Source organism: Bombina bombina, chromosome 2 (genome assembly GCF_027579735.1).
Source record: "Bombina bombina isolate aBomBom1 chromosome 2, aBomBom1.pri, whole genome shotgun sequence".
NCBI lineage: Eukaryota > Metazoa > Chordata > Amphibia > Anura > Bombinatoridae > Bombina > Bombina bombina.
The window spans coordinates 753,054,594-753,070,949 of NC_069500.1; the positions used below are offsets into that span (position 1 = coordinate 753,054,594).

The 16,356-nt window shown below is 38.6% G+C and overlaps 1 protein-coding gene across 5 annotated transcripts in view; it reads left to right on the forward strand.

Annotated features, from left to right (window-relative positions):
• The window catches only part of LOC128649526 (transducin-like enhancer protein 1), an 85,147-nt gene that overhangs the window by 13,053 nt on the left and 55,738 nt on the right, over positions 1 to 16,356 (forward strand). For 3 of the 5 annotated variants that reach the window (XM_053702855.1, XM_053702857.1, XM_053702856.1), the window contains exons 5-12: positions 10,418 to 10,462; positions 11,863 to 11,925; positions 12,013 to 12,117; positions 12,752 to 12,941; positions 14,601 to 14,617; positions 15,259 to 15,363; positions 15,540 to 15,584; positions 15,762 to 15,917. In XM_053702855.1, the coding sequence (XP_053558830.1) occupies positions 10,418 to 10,462; positions 11,863 to 11,925; positions 12,013 to 12,117; positions 12,752 to 12,941; positions 14,601 to 14,617; positions 15,259 to 15,363; positions 15,540 to 15,584; positions 15,762 to 15,917 (726 nt within the window). The remainder of the gene's footprint in view (positions 1 to 10,417; positions 10,463 to 11,862; positions 11,926 to 12,012; positions 12,118 to 12,751; positions 12,942 to 14,600; positions 14,618 to 15,258; positions 15,364 to 15,539; positions 15,585 to 15,761; positions 15,918 to 16,356) is intronic. The other 2 variants (XM_053702858.1, XM_053702859.1) reach the window with 2 other exon arrangements.

The following is a 16,356-nucleotide window of genomic DNA, read 5'->3' on the forward strand; positions in this document are numbered from 1 at the left end:
TGCTTATTTAGGTTTACTCTTCTTGCTCTGCAATACACCTAGAGTATCAGGTTGTATATACCATCTAATTGTGAAGATCACGGGGTAATGGTCTGTGTCTCAATTTTCACTTCTGTGTCTTTTCTATTCTTTTTCCTAGTTCTTAACACTTTTTACATGTCTACCCTTTGAATGTTTGGTACATGCGATTTAGATGCAGTTTTTAAGCTGGTTTGTAGTGTAATAGTGGTTTTACTATTGTATTGTCTTATGGATCGTGTTGGTCTCCTTTAGTTAGAGATTGATGAGGCACAGGAATTTCTAATGAAGAAGTTTTCTACAACCAAACTGGGCTGCCCCCTCCCATGAACGTTAGGGTTTGTTCAGTTGGAGTTAAGTATGGGATCAACTCAGTAAAGATGGTGTCCTTGTTAGTTCTCCCTTCCCATAGATACTTTCTTTAAAGCTCAAAGCATTGTTTTGGCTCTAACAATTATCTGATCCTTTTGTATCGGTGTCCTGTTCATTATGAATGTATGATGATGGTGCTAATTTATTGACTCAGTGGTGTCCATAGCAGGTTTGCAATTTGATAACCCTGTAGAATCCCATCTCAAGGGGATTTCTGCAACTCATATCCCAGGTTATTTGAACTTCCAGGCAGATTTTGAGTCGGATGATTCATCCTGGCTAGGGGTCTTTTTATTTAAGGGTTATATTTAATTTTTTTGTAATTTCCTTTGAAATATATTGATCTGATGTCAACATGGGCAATCTGCAAGGCTGCAACGTATTATCCCATAAGAAGACACATTCATGGTTATCTCTTGGAGGTTCAGAAAGTGTGTTTTTCCTCTAATTGTTTTGCTCATGCATGGGTTTCAGTATTTCAAAAGGTACAGTTGTGATTCTTATAATCCACGAGAACATTGTTTGATTTAATCTAGGAGGGCAAACTTAATGAATTGATCCTTGGATTCCTATCTCTTGTCTCAGGGTCTAATCGTTTTATCAAAACCTAAAAATGCTTGCAGTGACAGCTTGATTTGAATCCTTGTTTCTCAAGTTAAAGAACCATTAAAGGGATATGAAACCCAAAAAATGTATTTCATGATTCAGATAGAGCATGCGATTTTAAACAAATTTCTAATTTACTTCTATTAATTTTTCTTTGTTCTATTGGTATCTTGTTGAAAAGCAGGGACATATGCTGGCCCATTTCTGGAGCACTATATGGCAGCAGTTTTGCAAGAATGTTATCCTTTTGCTAGAGCACTAGATGTCAGCACTACTTCCTGGCATGTACTGCTTCTGGTGCCTACCTAGGTATCTCTTTAACACAAAATATCAAGGGAATGAAGCAAATTTGAAAGTAGAAGTAAATTGGAAAAAACATAATTTTTTTTTTTAAATTTTTTTTATGGTATGTTGTGAATCATAAAAAAAAAAAAAAAATTGGGGTCCATATCCCTTTTAAACTTGACATTTTAACAATGCATAAAATGTTTCTTTATTTATTTTGCTGTAAAATACATCTAAATAATGTTTGTTTGTTTTTTTTACTTTTCCCAGGGAGGTTTGGGTTAATACTTTTAGGCAATTTATGCACCCCACCTTGAGATTCTTAGCAGTCACGTGTTTGTAAAAGGTGAAATATTAGTTTTGCATCAACAACAATGACAGGAGAATCATTCTTTGCAATAGTAACTAAGTTGAATCAGTGCTAAACCACCTTAACCCCTTAACGCCCGAGGACGTGCAGGGTACGTCCTCTAAAGGATGTCAGTTAACGACCAAGGACGTACCCTGCACGTCCTCGGTGTGGAAAGCAGCTGGAAGCGATCCTGCTCACTTCCAGCTGCTTTCCGGTTATTGCAGCGATGCCTCGATATCGAGGCATCCTGCAATAACACTGTCTGGCCATCCGATGCAGAGAGAGCCACTCTGTGGCCCTCTCTGCACCGGACATCGATGGCCGGTATCGTTGGTGGGTGGGAGCCGACTTGGGAGGCGGGTGGGCGGCCATCGGTGAGATGTGGAGGGGGGCGGGATCGGAAGCGGAGCCGGCGGGGGTGCGCACGGGCGCGCGCGCGTGCACGGGGCGGGAGCAGGTGGGAACCGCTGCACTACAGAAAAAAAGTTAAAGAAAAGTTAAAAAAAAATGAAAAACTTTTTTTTTTAAGCATCTAAGGCAGGGGTGTCCAAACTTTTTTGGAAGAGTGCCAGATTTCATGAAGTGAACATGTGCGAGGGCCGACCATTTTGCCTGACATTCTTTGAACCATTTTAAAATAAATGCAAATTAACTATTTTATGCAAAGTTTATTGAAAACGGCATACTTTTACATTTTGTGACTTGGATGACAAATCTAAACAGGTGTTAAATCACTCTGCCTTTAATATAAAAAAAATAGGAAGCTGAAATATGTCAGGAACATTGTAAAGTACATTACACAAACTAATAAAGGTTGTCTGTCAACTTTTAAGTTCAGAAAATGTGAACAGGAACATAACACCAAGTATACATGTGTTCAAATATATTTATAACAATGTTTCTCCCAAGAAAAAGCTGTGTATGCTGTGCCTTTTACGTTTTTACATTGAATGACATGTCATAAATTGAACTGATTTGGGCTTTACCCTTCTTCCTGTGCCGGCTGATGACGTCAAACCAGAGAGCTCAGGAGTCCTGAGCGGCGCTCGGGGACTCACTGAGCGGCGCTCGGGGACTCACTGAGCGGCGCTTGGGGACTCACTGGGGGGCCGTATAATGTATATTTGTAAAATTATCTGTGGGGCCATATCAGTCCGGTACTCGTGCCGCAATTGGCCCGCGGGCCGGACTTTGGACATGCCTGATCTAAGGGATCTGGAAGGGGTGGGGGGTTGGTCTTGGGGGGGGAAGCTACACTACAGAAAAGGGACATTTTTTTTTTTAAAAAAAAGCATTTTTTTCACTAAACTGGGTACTGGCAGACAGCTGCCAGTACCCAAGATGGCGCACATTAAGTCAGAGGGGGAGGGTTAGAGAGCTGTTTGGTGGGGGATCAGTGAGGTTGGGGGCTAAGGGGGATCCCTACACAGAAGCATATGTAAATATGCTAACAAAAAATGCACAAAAAAGCCCAAATATACCTTTTATTTTAGTACTGGCAGAGTTTCTGCCAGTACTTAAGATGGCGGGGACATTTATGGGGTAGGGGAGGGAAGAGAGATGTTTGGGAGGGATCAGGGGGTCTGATGTTTCAGGTGGGAGGCTGATCTTTACACTAAAGCTAAAATTAACCCTGCAAGCTCCCTACAAGCTACCTAATTAACCCCTTCACTGCTAGCCATAATACACGTGTGATGCGCAGCGCCATTTAGCAGCATTCTAATTGCCAAAAAGCAACGCCAAAGTCATATATGTCTGCTATTTCTGAACAAAGGGGATCCCAGAGAAGCATTTACAACCATTTGTGCCATAATTGCACAAGCTGTTTGTAAATTATTTCAGTGAGAAACCTAAAATTGTGAAAAATTTTACGTTTTTTTTAATTTGATCGCATTTGGCGGTGAAATGGTGGCATGAAATATACCAAAATGGGCCTAGATCAATACTTGGGGTTGTCTACTACACTACACTAAAGCTAAAATTACCCCAAAAAGCTCCTTACATGCTCCCTAATTAACCCCTTCACTGCTGGGCATAATACACGTGTGGTGCGCAGTGGCATTTAGCGGCCTTCTAATTACCAAAAAGCAATGCCAAAGCCATATATGTCTGCTATTTCTGAACAAAGGGGATCCCAGAGAAGAATTTACAACCATTTATGCCATAATTGCACAAGCAGTTTGTAAATAATTTCAGTGAGAAACTGAAAGTTTGTGAAAAAGTGAACAATTTTTTGTATTTGATCGCATTTGGCGGTGAAATGGTGGCATGAAATATACCAAAATGGACCTAGATCAATACTTTTGGATGTCTTCTAAAAAAAAATATATACATGTCAATGGATATTCAGGGATTCCTGAAAGATATTAGTGTTCTAATGTAACTAGCGTTAATTTTGAAAAAAAATGGTTTGAAAATAGTAAAGTGCTACTTGTATTTATGGCCCTATAAGTTACAAAAAAAGCAAAGAAGATGTAAACATTGGGTATTTCTAAACTCAGGACAAAATTTAGAAACAATTTAGCATGGGTGTTTTTTGGTGGTTGTAGATATGTAACAGATTTTGGGGTTCAAAGTTAGAAAAAGTGTGTTTTTTTCCATTTTTTCCTCATATTTTATAAATTTTTTTTATAGTAAATAAGATATGATGAAAATAATGGTATTTTTAGAAAGTCCATTTAATGGCGAGAAAAACTGTATATAATATGTGTGGGTACAGTAAATGAGTAAGAGGAAAATTTCAGCTAAACACAAACACCGCAGAAATGTAAAAATAGCCTTGGTCCCAAACGGACAGAAAATGGAAAAGTGCTCTGGTCACTAAGGGGTTAAAGTGAAGGTCCATTTTGATGAATTAGTGCCCGGTTTTTAATAAACCTATTAAAAACAAGGGCACTTTAATTAATTAAAATTGACATTTCACTGTTTTCTTCAAAAACGTACCTTTTTAATCCTGGCAGCCGCTCCAGAACGTCCTCCGCCGGTCGCAAGCCGTCTTCGCAGGTCCAAAATGACGAATCCGGCTTCCTCCAATCACAGCGTTGTGTTAGGGCAAGATTCCCCCTGGGGAGGAAGCTGTGATTGGAGGAAGCCTGATTCGTAATTTCTGACATCTGCAGAGGCTTCCGACGGCCGGGGGAATCGCTGGAGCGGTATTTAGGATTAAAAAGTAAGTTTTTGAAGAAAACGGTGAAATGTCAATTTTGATTAATTAAAGTGCCTTTGTTTTTAATAGGTTTATTAAAAAAGCGGGCACTAATTCATCAAAATGGACCTTCACTTTTAAGGTCTGGCTTCCCCAGTCTCTCTCTCAAATGCACATGAGCAAACAGAGTTCATGCTATATCTGAATATTAGTTTGTGATTGGTTAGCAAGGATTCTATTGTTCTGGGGGACAGTGAAATCGGTGAAATAAGTAAACATAAAACAATATACTCATTTGAAAAAAATAAAGCTTCAGTTTTCATTGCAAAATTATTCTCGGATAGGAAGGTTCAAAATCATGTAGTTTACTATTTGTGTTTAGTGGTCCTTAAATTAACTTTTCTAAAGGCCTGTAATTACTAGTCATATTACAAGATTTGGGCAACTTGACAAATGTAAATACAGCTATTTCGTTGTGACTTCTTATCTATTCCACAGATTTTGGGTATTTTTTCCAAAATAGTTTTTTGTTTTTTTCTGTAGTTCACTGAAAGTTCAGGTTTAATCACAGTTATTTTCTAGCACATCTCTCACAGTCATCCTGATGATGTGACATTAGAAACATTCCTCTATGGAATCTGTCTCCCCCTTATCTGATTTTTACATCATGATAAAATGGTTTTCCGAATTCCCCCTTCATTTCTGCTGAAACTAATTTCTTGAATTATTATGGTTCCTTTATTTCGTCTCAATCCTAGGAACAAATAGGAGATCTTTCTACACCAGTTTCTTGTTGGAGCGCTTGATTGTTTTGACTTTTCTAAAGAAATCAGAGAACAGTTGGATTTGCTATGAGATTACTGTGCCTTTTTTATTTATTTAAAAAAAAAAAGCTTTTTTTATTTATATTTTTTTTGGTCCAGGCTTATTTCACTCAGGTGGTTGCTGCTTCCTGGGCCTGTCAGCATGATATTATGTGAAATGGCTACATCATCTTGAATACTATCACCATATTCTATAAGCAGCATTTGGTAGGAAGTTTATTTTTAGCCTGTGTTTCCTAGTACTTTGACTACCAGTAATAATATGGTTATGTGAGTGTGTTAGAGAGAACTCAGTTTGTACTTGCCAGTAGATCAGTATCTTCACAGTCAAAGTAGAACTACTGTATATGACCCATCCTTCCATGGCTTAGGTTTTTTTTTTTTTTTTCTTTTCATGACTTTTCTCCTTTCTCTCACCAAATAGTCTACACATAGCCAAGCAAAAGCCTAACTCGGGTAGGAATTGTAGAGGTATATATTGGATTTCCCTCCTCCTCAAACTTGTGAAAGGTGTATCAACATGGTCAGAGGACATCTATCTGGCAGTATTTATATGGTGGTTCTTTGAGCATGAAGAAATTGATTTCTTGATAGGTTTTTAAATCTTTTTCTGCCGTTGTTTGCTTGTGCCTATCAGTTAATTGTTCTACGTTATATAATTCCAATGCAAGGTTAAAAAAGGAACTGTAGTCAGACTTATACTTAATCTGCTACCTTTGGTTTAAAACCACAATACTCAAATGTAATTTTTGCAGATATCTAATTTGAATAAATATGATATTCCTATTTCAAAAATGATATCCGTTTTAAAGAAAAATGATGGTACTTGTATATAACTGTTTAAATCATTTGCAGAGGTTAAAGTGCTCTCTAGAGCAGCAGTGCATTACTGGGAGCTAGCTCAACACATCTGGTGAGCCAGTGACGAGTGGTGTGTAGCTGCCTATCAGCAGCTAAATCCCAGTAGTGCACTGCTTCCCCCTGAGCCTACCTAGGTATCCTTTTCAGCAAAGGTTACCTAGAAAACAAAAGTACATTTTGAACAGATATACATTGAAATGTCTCTCCTACTATTTTAATAATGAACATTTCATTTTGACGTTTTTCTTCTAAATATCAAACCATGAGTATGGCATTTGCCATAACAAAGCTTCTAAATTTTGACTTGGTAGTAATACCTTTTTTAAATGTGATGGCAGACATGTAAACCATTAACAATGTCAGGTTCAAATGCTTTTCCTACCTGAAGACAAGCAAGTCCATTACAGAAGGATTTGCTCAAGCATGGAATACTTAAAGGATCAGTAAATACAGTAGATGTGTCCCTTTTAATGGGCACTCAAATTAAAATGAAACTTTCATTATTCAGATAGAGCATGCCATTTTAAACAACTTTCCAATTTACTTACATTGACAAAATGTGCACAGTCTTTTTTTTATATTTACACTTTTTGAGTCACCAGCACCTACTGAGCATGTGCCAGAATTTACAGAATATAATATATGCATTTGTGATTGGCTGAGGGCTGTCTCATGATACAGGAGAAGTGGAAATAGACTTTAGGGATATAAAACAAGTTTAGGTAGAGACAAAATATATGTACTTTTAATTAGTTTACCTGCAAATTTATAGTCGCCATTAACCCTTTCTTTTAAGTTTATACTTACTGGCCACTTTATTAGGTACACCTTGCTAGTACCGGGTTGGACCCTGTTTTGCATTAGGAACTGCCTTAATTCTTCGTGGCATAGATTCAACAAGGTGTTGGAAACATTCCTCAGAGATTTTGGTCCATAATTACATGATAGCATCACTCAGTTGCTGCCGATTTGTTGGCTCATTTGTCGCTTCCATGATGTGAATCTCCTGTTCCACCACATCCCAAAGGTACTCTATTGGTTTGAAATCTTGTGACTGTGTAGGCCATTTAGAGTACAGTGAACTAATTGTTATGTTCAAGAAACTAGTTTGAGATGATTTGAGCTTTGGGACATGGTGCGTTATCCTGCTGGAAGTAGCCATCAGAAGATGGGTACACTGTAGTCATAAAGGGATGGACATGGTCAGCAACAATACTCGGGTAGGCCGTGGCATTTAAACGATGCTCAATTGGTACTAAGGGGCCCAAAGTGTGCCAAGAAAATATCCCCCACACATTACACAACCAGCCTGAACTGTTAATACAAGGCAGGATGGATCCAAGCTTTCTTGTTTATGCCAAATTCTGACTTTACCATCTGAATGTCGCACCTGAAATCGAGACTCATCGGACCAGGCAACATTTTTCTAATCTTCTATTGTCCAATTTGGGAGAGCCTGTGCGAATTCTAGCCTAAGTTTCCTGTTGTTGACTGACAGGGGTGGCACCCAGTATGTCTGCTGCTGTAGCCCATCTGCATCAAGGTTTGACGTGTTGTGCGATCAGAGATGGTATTCTGCATACCTTGGTTGTAACGAGTGGTTATTTGAGTTGGTTGCCTTTCTATCATCTCGAACCAGTCTGCCCATTCTCCTCTGACATCATCAAGGCATTTTGGTCCACGCAACTGCCTGTCGCTGAATATTTTCTTTTTTTCGGACCATTCTCTGTAAACCCTCAAGATGGTTGTGCGTGAAAATCCCAGTAGATCAGCAGTTATTTAAATACTCAGACCAGCCCGTCTGGCACCAACAACCATGCCAGGTTCAAAGTCACTTAAATCCCCTTCCACATTCTGATGCTCGTTTTGAACTAAAGCAAGTTCATCTTCACCACATCTAGATGCCTAAATGCATTGCGTTGCTGCCATTTGATTGGCTGATTAGCATTAGTGTACCTAATAAAGTGGCCGGTGAGTGTATATCTACCGTTTCTTTGGTAGAATGCAGAAGTGCACAGTGATTATCTGCTGGAGCATGCCTAGAAGCAAATAAGAAGCTGTGAAGCAAATAAGAAGCTGAGGGGGGGGGGGGGGGGGAGACCACTCTAGACAGCGTGGCTATGTAACTAATTTTTTCTTATTTTTGAAATTTAATTTTAAAATGTTTGCCAGATATATATATATATATATATATATATATATATATATATATATATATATATATATATATATATATATATATATATACTATTTTTACTTAAAGGGACAGTCTAGTATAAATTAAACTTTCATTATTCATATAGGACTTTTAATTTTAATCAACTTTCTAATTTACTTTTATCATCGAATTTGCTTTTTTCTCTTGGTATTCTTAGTTTAAACTAAACATAGGTAGGCTCATATGCTAATTTCTAAGCCTTTGAGGGCTGCCTCTTATCACAGGCTTTTTAAATCTCTTTTTCAACACAAAGAGACAGAAAGTACATGTGGGCCATATAGATAACACTGTTCAGGCAAGGGGAGTTATTTAAGATCTAGCACAAAACAATGCTAAATTTAAGACAATAGATAATAAACAGTCACAGTCATGTGATCAGGGGGCTGGAAGAAGGTTCCTAGATACAAGGTAATCACAGAGGTAAAAAGTATATTAATATAATAGTGTTGGTTATGCAAAACTGGGGAATGGGTAATAAAGGGATTATTTATCTTTTAAAACAATAACAATTCTATGGTAGACTGTCCCTTTAATTAGCCCTTTTAGGATATGCACAGATCTCAACCTGTTTTATGGCACTTTAACTTTGAAATTTGTAAGAAAAAAAGTTCAGACTTAGTGCTATTACATTGTCTTTTTATCATGCATTTGTTGATTATGCAAATCTACTGAACACAAATTGTAAACTACATGATTTTGAATTTGGACAAAAAGCAAATATGCAACAACACTACACTTGGTACAAGGGAGTTGCCTATATCTGGTTGTGATTAACCTTGTGTTGGCTAAAGTGCTGATGCATAGGTAAACTTGTGAGGGTTTTGTCAAAAAATGAAGAATTTGACCAAAAGATGCATCTAAATAGCACTTCTCACTCCCTATTGTATTAGAGATTGATTACTTCATTATCTCAGGTGTGACTGGGTGATTTTTTTTAAAATTTAACTTTTATTTGAAGTCTAAAATAGCATATTACAAACAAATGACATATTTAAAAAACACAGATTGTGGACTGGTTGGAATATAGAGTATCACTCTTGCTCAAAGTTCTAGTATGGGTAATCCAAAAAGATGGACTATAATTTTGAAATGAGGCAGTTATAATTCAACGCTGGATCAATATGGGTTCTTGGTCTCTCAATTTAGTCTGATACAAGCAGTCAAGTTATCAGATATCCGTATTTCCCCTAGGCTTTAGAGCTTAAAATAAACTCAATTGTTTGTTATATAAATCTGCTACAAGAGTGTATTGGGTATTACTCTTGCTTACTGCAAATAACTTGGTTAGCTACAGGTTGAATTTGCTGGGTTAATGCCCTGCTTTGATAGTCATTTTACGAACTGTTTAACTTCACTTCTGTTATCAAATTTACATTGTTCTCTTAGTATCCTGTTGGAAAGCATATGCACCTATGCTCAGCAACAGCAGTACACTACTGGGAAACTAGCTGGTGATTGGTGGCTACACACATTTGTCTCAGTAGCTGTGTTCAGATAACTTCCAGTAATTCCTTGCTGCTCTGGAGCTGACTTTAACTATGTGTTTAATCCATATGCAGGGAGCAAAGGGATTTAATAAAAAATGCAAAAAGAGCATTTTCTTTTTGCACTTATGTCCCTTTTAAGTATTAGTATTGTGTTTAGATGAAAGAGATTATTGGGGTGTTTGTGTGGGTGATGTGTATAGGAAATCTGTTAATGCTAAAATGTCCTGTACTTGTCGTCTTGTTTTTCAGTATTATGAAATGTCTTATGGGTTGAATATTGAAATGCACAAACAGGTGAGTGCCCCATCTTGTTTTCTTTTTAGTGTCTCCTGGTCTGTTGTCTCATTGTTATTCTGCTTACGGCTCCACTGTTTATCTCTCCCTCCCCCTCCTGCATGTGCCTCTGGTAGCAGCTTGCTCATCCCTCATACTGTGAGAGTTAAAGTAGCAGTAAATTGCACATTAACGAGCCCCCCCATTAGGAGGACGAATTGATCATGCCCCACAAGGCAGCTTCTTCTGTGCCACAACCTGCTCATGCTTGGCAGCTGAAGACTATGGGAGTGTCACTGTCGGGCAAGGGGGCGCTCTCCTTCTATGACTGGCACTTATATGGAATTTCTTCTTTTATCTCCCTTTTTATCTTTAATCTCCATCTATGGTCCTCCTCCATTTTCTCTCCCTCAGTGTTCATTTCTCCCTTGTCTCATTCTCTGACTAGCATTTATACTCCCTCCCATTCTCCCTGAGGCAGAATGAACAGCTCTACCGTTCTTGTTGGCTGTAGAGAGAAGACCAGAGTTTAGGAAGTACAGGACATCCTTATCAGCTAGATCTGCAGTGTAGTTATATTTCTCCATATCATGCTCCACACTTCACTGCAAAAGCTTTTCTAGAACTCCTCCCTTTGCTTTACTTAAAGGGACATTAACAAAATAATATCATACACATGAGAGTACTGTTTTCTGTTGGTTTTTTGTATAAAAAGGTGAGGTTAAAGCTGTTATACAAGCTAACAGGGTTTGCTTGTATAACTCTTAAGGCCTTATTGCTCATTGGTTGATAATCAGAACTCCTGCTGTTTTTATTGGTGGGGAGTCCCACTTCTCATAAGCATAAAAACAATGTTTTTCTCAGTACAGCAGCATCTGTTCTACAGAAAGCCATTACATATTTTTTTAATGCCCTCTCCTCAGCAAAGAAAAAAAAATACTCTCCCTTCTTTCTCTAATACTTCTGTTGTTTTATATAACCAGGTCTGTAACTCCTATTGCACTATATTAGGGATGTCCAACCTCAGGCCTGGGAGTCACAATGCCGCCCTCCCACCTGTTAATCCAAATACTACACATAATCATTTAATGTGGTAATTTTAAAATGTTTAAATGGACAATAGAGACAATTGCAGACTGACTTGGCTATCAGTGATGGACAAATACTTGGAGCCAGTATTACCACAAACTCCTAGCTCTCTTTTTGGATTTTATATTTATCTATACTAATCTTTTTAAAAATGTATAACTGATAAAGATTCTTGCTGGCTCATAAATTTAAAGAATTTCTTAGTATAAGTATTCTAAATATGTTGTATAACCTTTCCTAGATTGTTCCAAATAATCTCTATTGGTATTTAGTCTATATTTAATTGTACATATTCATATGAATGAACCTATTTGCTTTGCTTCTTATTCTAGACGGAAATTGCCAAGCGTCTGAATGTTATCTGCGCTCAGCTGGTGCCCTTCTTGTCTCAGGAGGTAAGTGGGTGACAGTGGCCCGTGTTCCTAAGACCTGTTGTGCACCTCCTTACTCCAAATCCCCCAACATCTCTTTTCTCTTCCCAGCACCAGCAGCAGGTGGTTCAGGCTGTAGAAAGAGCCAAGCAGGTTACCATGGCAGAGTTGAATGCTGCCATCGGGGTACGTTTCATCCCCCCTCAGCTGACCGTGGTGTGTACACTCCTCTCCCAATGCATATTTACACCCCCATTAACACATAATCTGAGAGCACTAACTCATATGTTCCCTAATAGTCATAATTCATCTCAAGGGCTTAGCCTTGGAACATTCACAAAATGTGTTTGCTTAAACAGGGATTCATATTGTCTCTTTATTTGCAATCTAAGTGTGTATGGTTTATATAATTCTGTAAGTATGGTTAATCCTTAGACATGCTGTTCTACTGTATTATATACAATTCTGGGCCTCTAATGGAGAGAGAGCAGAGATAAAAACTCTAATTTTATTGGTATTATAGTTGTGCTTGTTCCACATATATACTTAAGGCTTACAGTATAATGACCCCTCTGCACTGGCTAATTTAAATGGGCAAATCTCTGCAGGATATTCTTTAAAGCTAATGTATAAGCATAGTTAGCATAAATAGTGCATGCAACTAAAATATAAGATTGTTTCATGATGTACAAGCTAGGATGTTAGTCCTTATGTATATAATGTTATTATTTGTGTATTCTGTAAAATAATTACCCATTTCCTAATATTTTAAGAACATTAGAACCTTTCAGTAAACCAATTGTCTTCCCCCCCCCCTTTCTCTCTTTGTGATTGAAACCCAATCACACAGCACCAACTGCAGGCTCAGCACCTTTCTCACCATGCACCCCCAATCCCCTTAACTCCTCACCCGTCCAGTCTACAGTCCTCCAGCCTAGCTGCTGCCACAAGTGCCTCTAGCTTGTTGGCCTTGTCTGGTGTCCTCGGCCTGCAGTCCCAGCTAGCTGCCAAAGAGGGGCTTGCCGATGCAGAACACAGAGGTATGGGGACTGGTTTTTAGATTTTAGTGACAAATTTCGTATTTGTACAAATATATTTTTGAAATGTTGCTCTCAATGTCAAACCATTTTTTTGTGAAATTCCACTAAAAACTGATTCAGCAAAGTTACTGAAATCACTGCTGTAATCTCCTCTAGATAGTAACGGGAAAAGATATCTATATAGAAATTGAATTAGCTGTTATTGGCTGCTGCAACACCTGGGTTTTTATAAAAATGTTATATTGATTTATAAAAAGGTACTCTTAAGAAATGTAAGCTCTGACACTTAGATAATCATATGAGAGGTGTGGTGAAGGCAATTGTGTGTGTGTGTGAGAGCTACCTTAGGTTTTTGGAGGGTCTGTTTTAGATTTTGATGCGACTTATCTATACATCATTTTATGTAGTTTATAGGGGGCTGGTTTAGGAGAGACTAAAGGGGAAGTATAATATAACATTGTTTTTCCCTTAATGTGTTGCCAATTACTTTTTTTACCAGCTGCAGAGTATAAAAATGTATGAGAATTTGCTTTTTAAGGCATATTTGTGTAAATGAATTAGCTACTATTGTGTTTTGAAGCCACAACCTAATAAAATGGGTTGAGCTTGTAGGTATAATCAGATCTCATTACTTTATCACATTGTGTAAGTATACCTGCTTCTTTATCTTATATCTGTCCATAAACCAATCACCAATACTCGGAGAGAACAATGGAAAATTAACATTTTATTACTTTATCTCTTCTATACCCCATTGAGAGTGTAATTTCTTCTACTGGCTGTGTTAACATAGCTTGGCCTTGAGGCCAAAAGCTTTCAGGATGGGTGGGGCTACCACAGCACAGGCTAAATAAACTGTTTCAAATGCCAATATAAGGGTAATGGAAATACTTGTAAACAATTGAATACACTCCAGCAGGTAAAGTGGATCATTGGGAACAAATTAAAGGGGAGAACATTTTTGAGTAAACTGTCCCTTTTTAATGTCTTTGTGGCATCAATGTAGGGACGAGTGTATGAGTATTAATGTGTGAGTGAGGAGGATGGACTCCTGGGAATTGACTGGTTTCTGCCCTTTTTATTGTAATGCTAATTTCTGTGTTTAGAGCTCAATAAAATGTTTTTTTGTTTTTTTTCTAGCAGTAATAATTTATTGTAGATTGGTAATCTACATGTGATGAGGAAAGTGATCTAGATGTGTAGGATTCATATATTAGATATTTGTTTAGCATGTTGGCTGTGTGTGATTTGGGGTTTAGATAATCTGTTTGTAAGTGGGACAATACAGCCTCTGTGTAATGATCTAGGATGTGTGATGTTGCAGCTTATCAAGTTGTGTGTGTTGATATAAACTAGGGTTACTCCATATACACATAGATGTGCGAGGCTCATGCTTGTCAATAGTTATCTGCATTGCCTTATCTTAAGGGCATGAGACAGGGGAGGCTAGCCAAAGTGTAAATGGGGACATCTGAACTTGAGGTTATGTCCCTGAGGGGCTGGTCTTATTCTGAATGTGGGGAAGGCTGACATACAAGTAAGACTATATAGGATGCTAGATGTTTTGGGGGGGAAATTGAGGTATTACATTACTATTCTGGACTAAAATTAACACTATCTTTTTCCCTTCTTGCTGCTCGTACGTTTCCATGGAGACAGACAGAGACCCAGGGCCTGTGAGTATATCACTGCATCCTCTTCTGGGGAGGGGGTGAATTGATTCTCCCCTCTGGAGCAATAGGAGGTGTCTTTAATGCATTACTTGGCAGAGTGGAGTTAAGGAATAAGAAAGTGGTGCTGCTGGGATGCTACTTCTAAAATATTAACGTCATTCACATCTTACATTATTCAATATGGGGGCAGATGCTTTATATAAAAGTCAGCAAAAGCCATTGATATATCGCAAATGGGGAAAACATTTTTGAAAGATATAAATGTGATGGTGCTCTGCTATTGAGAAATTAGCTGTGTAATATCTGTCCTTTTCCTGAAAAGGGTTAACCTCCTAAAATATTTAGTTAGATTTAGATAGGATAGACTTCAGTGTTGTGACCCACTGTGGGAAGACGAGGGTTAAGTAGAGTTTGGCAGAAACTGAAAGTGGTTTGGCTGCCGACTAGCTTTCTAGGTTACAGCTCTGTGTGTGGGAGGGTTATCTGTGGCTCTGCTGCTATCTTGGGGTTAACATGACTTCTGTGTAACACACATAATCGCAGGTCTTCATGTGTATAATGCCATAAATATGCCCCCGCCACCTCTTCTCCTCAATTCTCCCTTTGTTCCCCTCCACTTGTCACATTCTGCTTTCCTTTCCCAGAGCTGTGTAACTCTCCCAAATGGGGAACGCGTGCGGACTCTGTCAGATTATCTGAACAGCAACAAGAAGCGTAAAACAGAGGAAAAAGATTTTGGCACAGACTATGTGAGTTTCTCACTATGTTCCTCCCTTTTCTCATCGCTTATTATTTCACTTGTTTTATAGTTCACTTTTTCTCCTGTTATATTTTTTTCTACCCCATCCTTTTTCTTTCACTTTTTTTTCACCACGCCCCACCTACTCTGTCCTCTTCCCTGTAACGTGGCTCCTGTCTCTCCCAGGGCAGTGATGCTGACCGCAGTGAGGATAATCTGGTGGTGGATGAGGTGAGTAGAATGATGGGGTAGAACAGAGGTTTGAGAATTGTTTCAGGAGCTCTACATATTCCTCATTGATAAATCACTAAATGACCTATTTTGCCTGTTAAATCTATAGAATATAATACACATCTCAGATCTTTCTTATGGTAATTTTGGTGACCTTGATCCCTCTCTCCCCCCCAGGACCCTTCCTCCCCACACAGTGTCCATTCCTACTCCTCACGGGAAAATGGTATTGATAAATCTTCTCTGCAGAGGAAGGATCCTGCCCCTGCTAGTCCAAACTCTATGACCTCATCCAGCAGTGTGTCCCCCTCCAGGAGCAAGGACCTCCCCACGGTAACTAAGTGACTCACATATAGCATTCGCCTCCTCACTGCGGGGATTCAGTGGCAGTCTACTGAACATGCATTGTTATTCTTTCCTTCAATAAGGCAGGGAGAGTCCACGACTTCATTCCTTACTGTTGGGAAATACAACACCTGGCCACCAAGACACCCCAGCCAAAGGCTTAAATATCTCTCCCACTTTCTCCATCCCCCCTAGTCATTTTTTGCCTTTCGTCACTATAGGAGGTGGCAGAGAAGTGTCAAGATTTGGATAGTTCTGTAATGGGTATGTTCCCTTCAAGAAAGGACTGGAGTTTTAAGTAATCATGTCAACCTCTCAGTGAGAGTATTGATGAAAGTTAGAGTCTGGAGATGCAGGTAAAGTTTTTCTGCAAACTTATCCAGACTACTGCTAACAGCTCCCGGGCAATCAGTGTTGACAAGTTTCA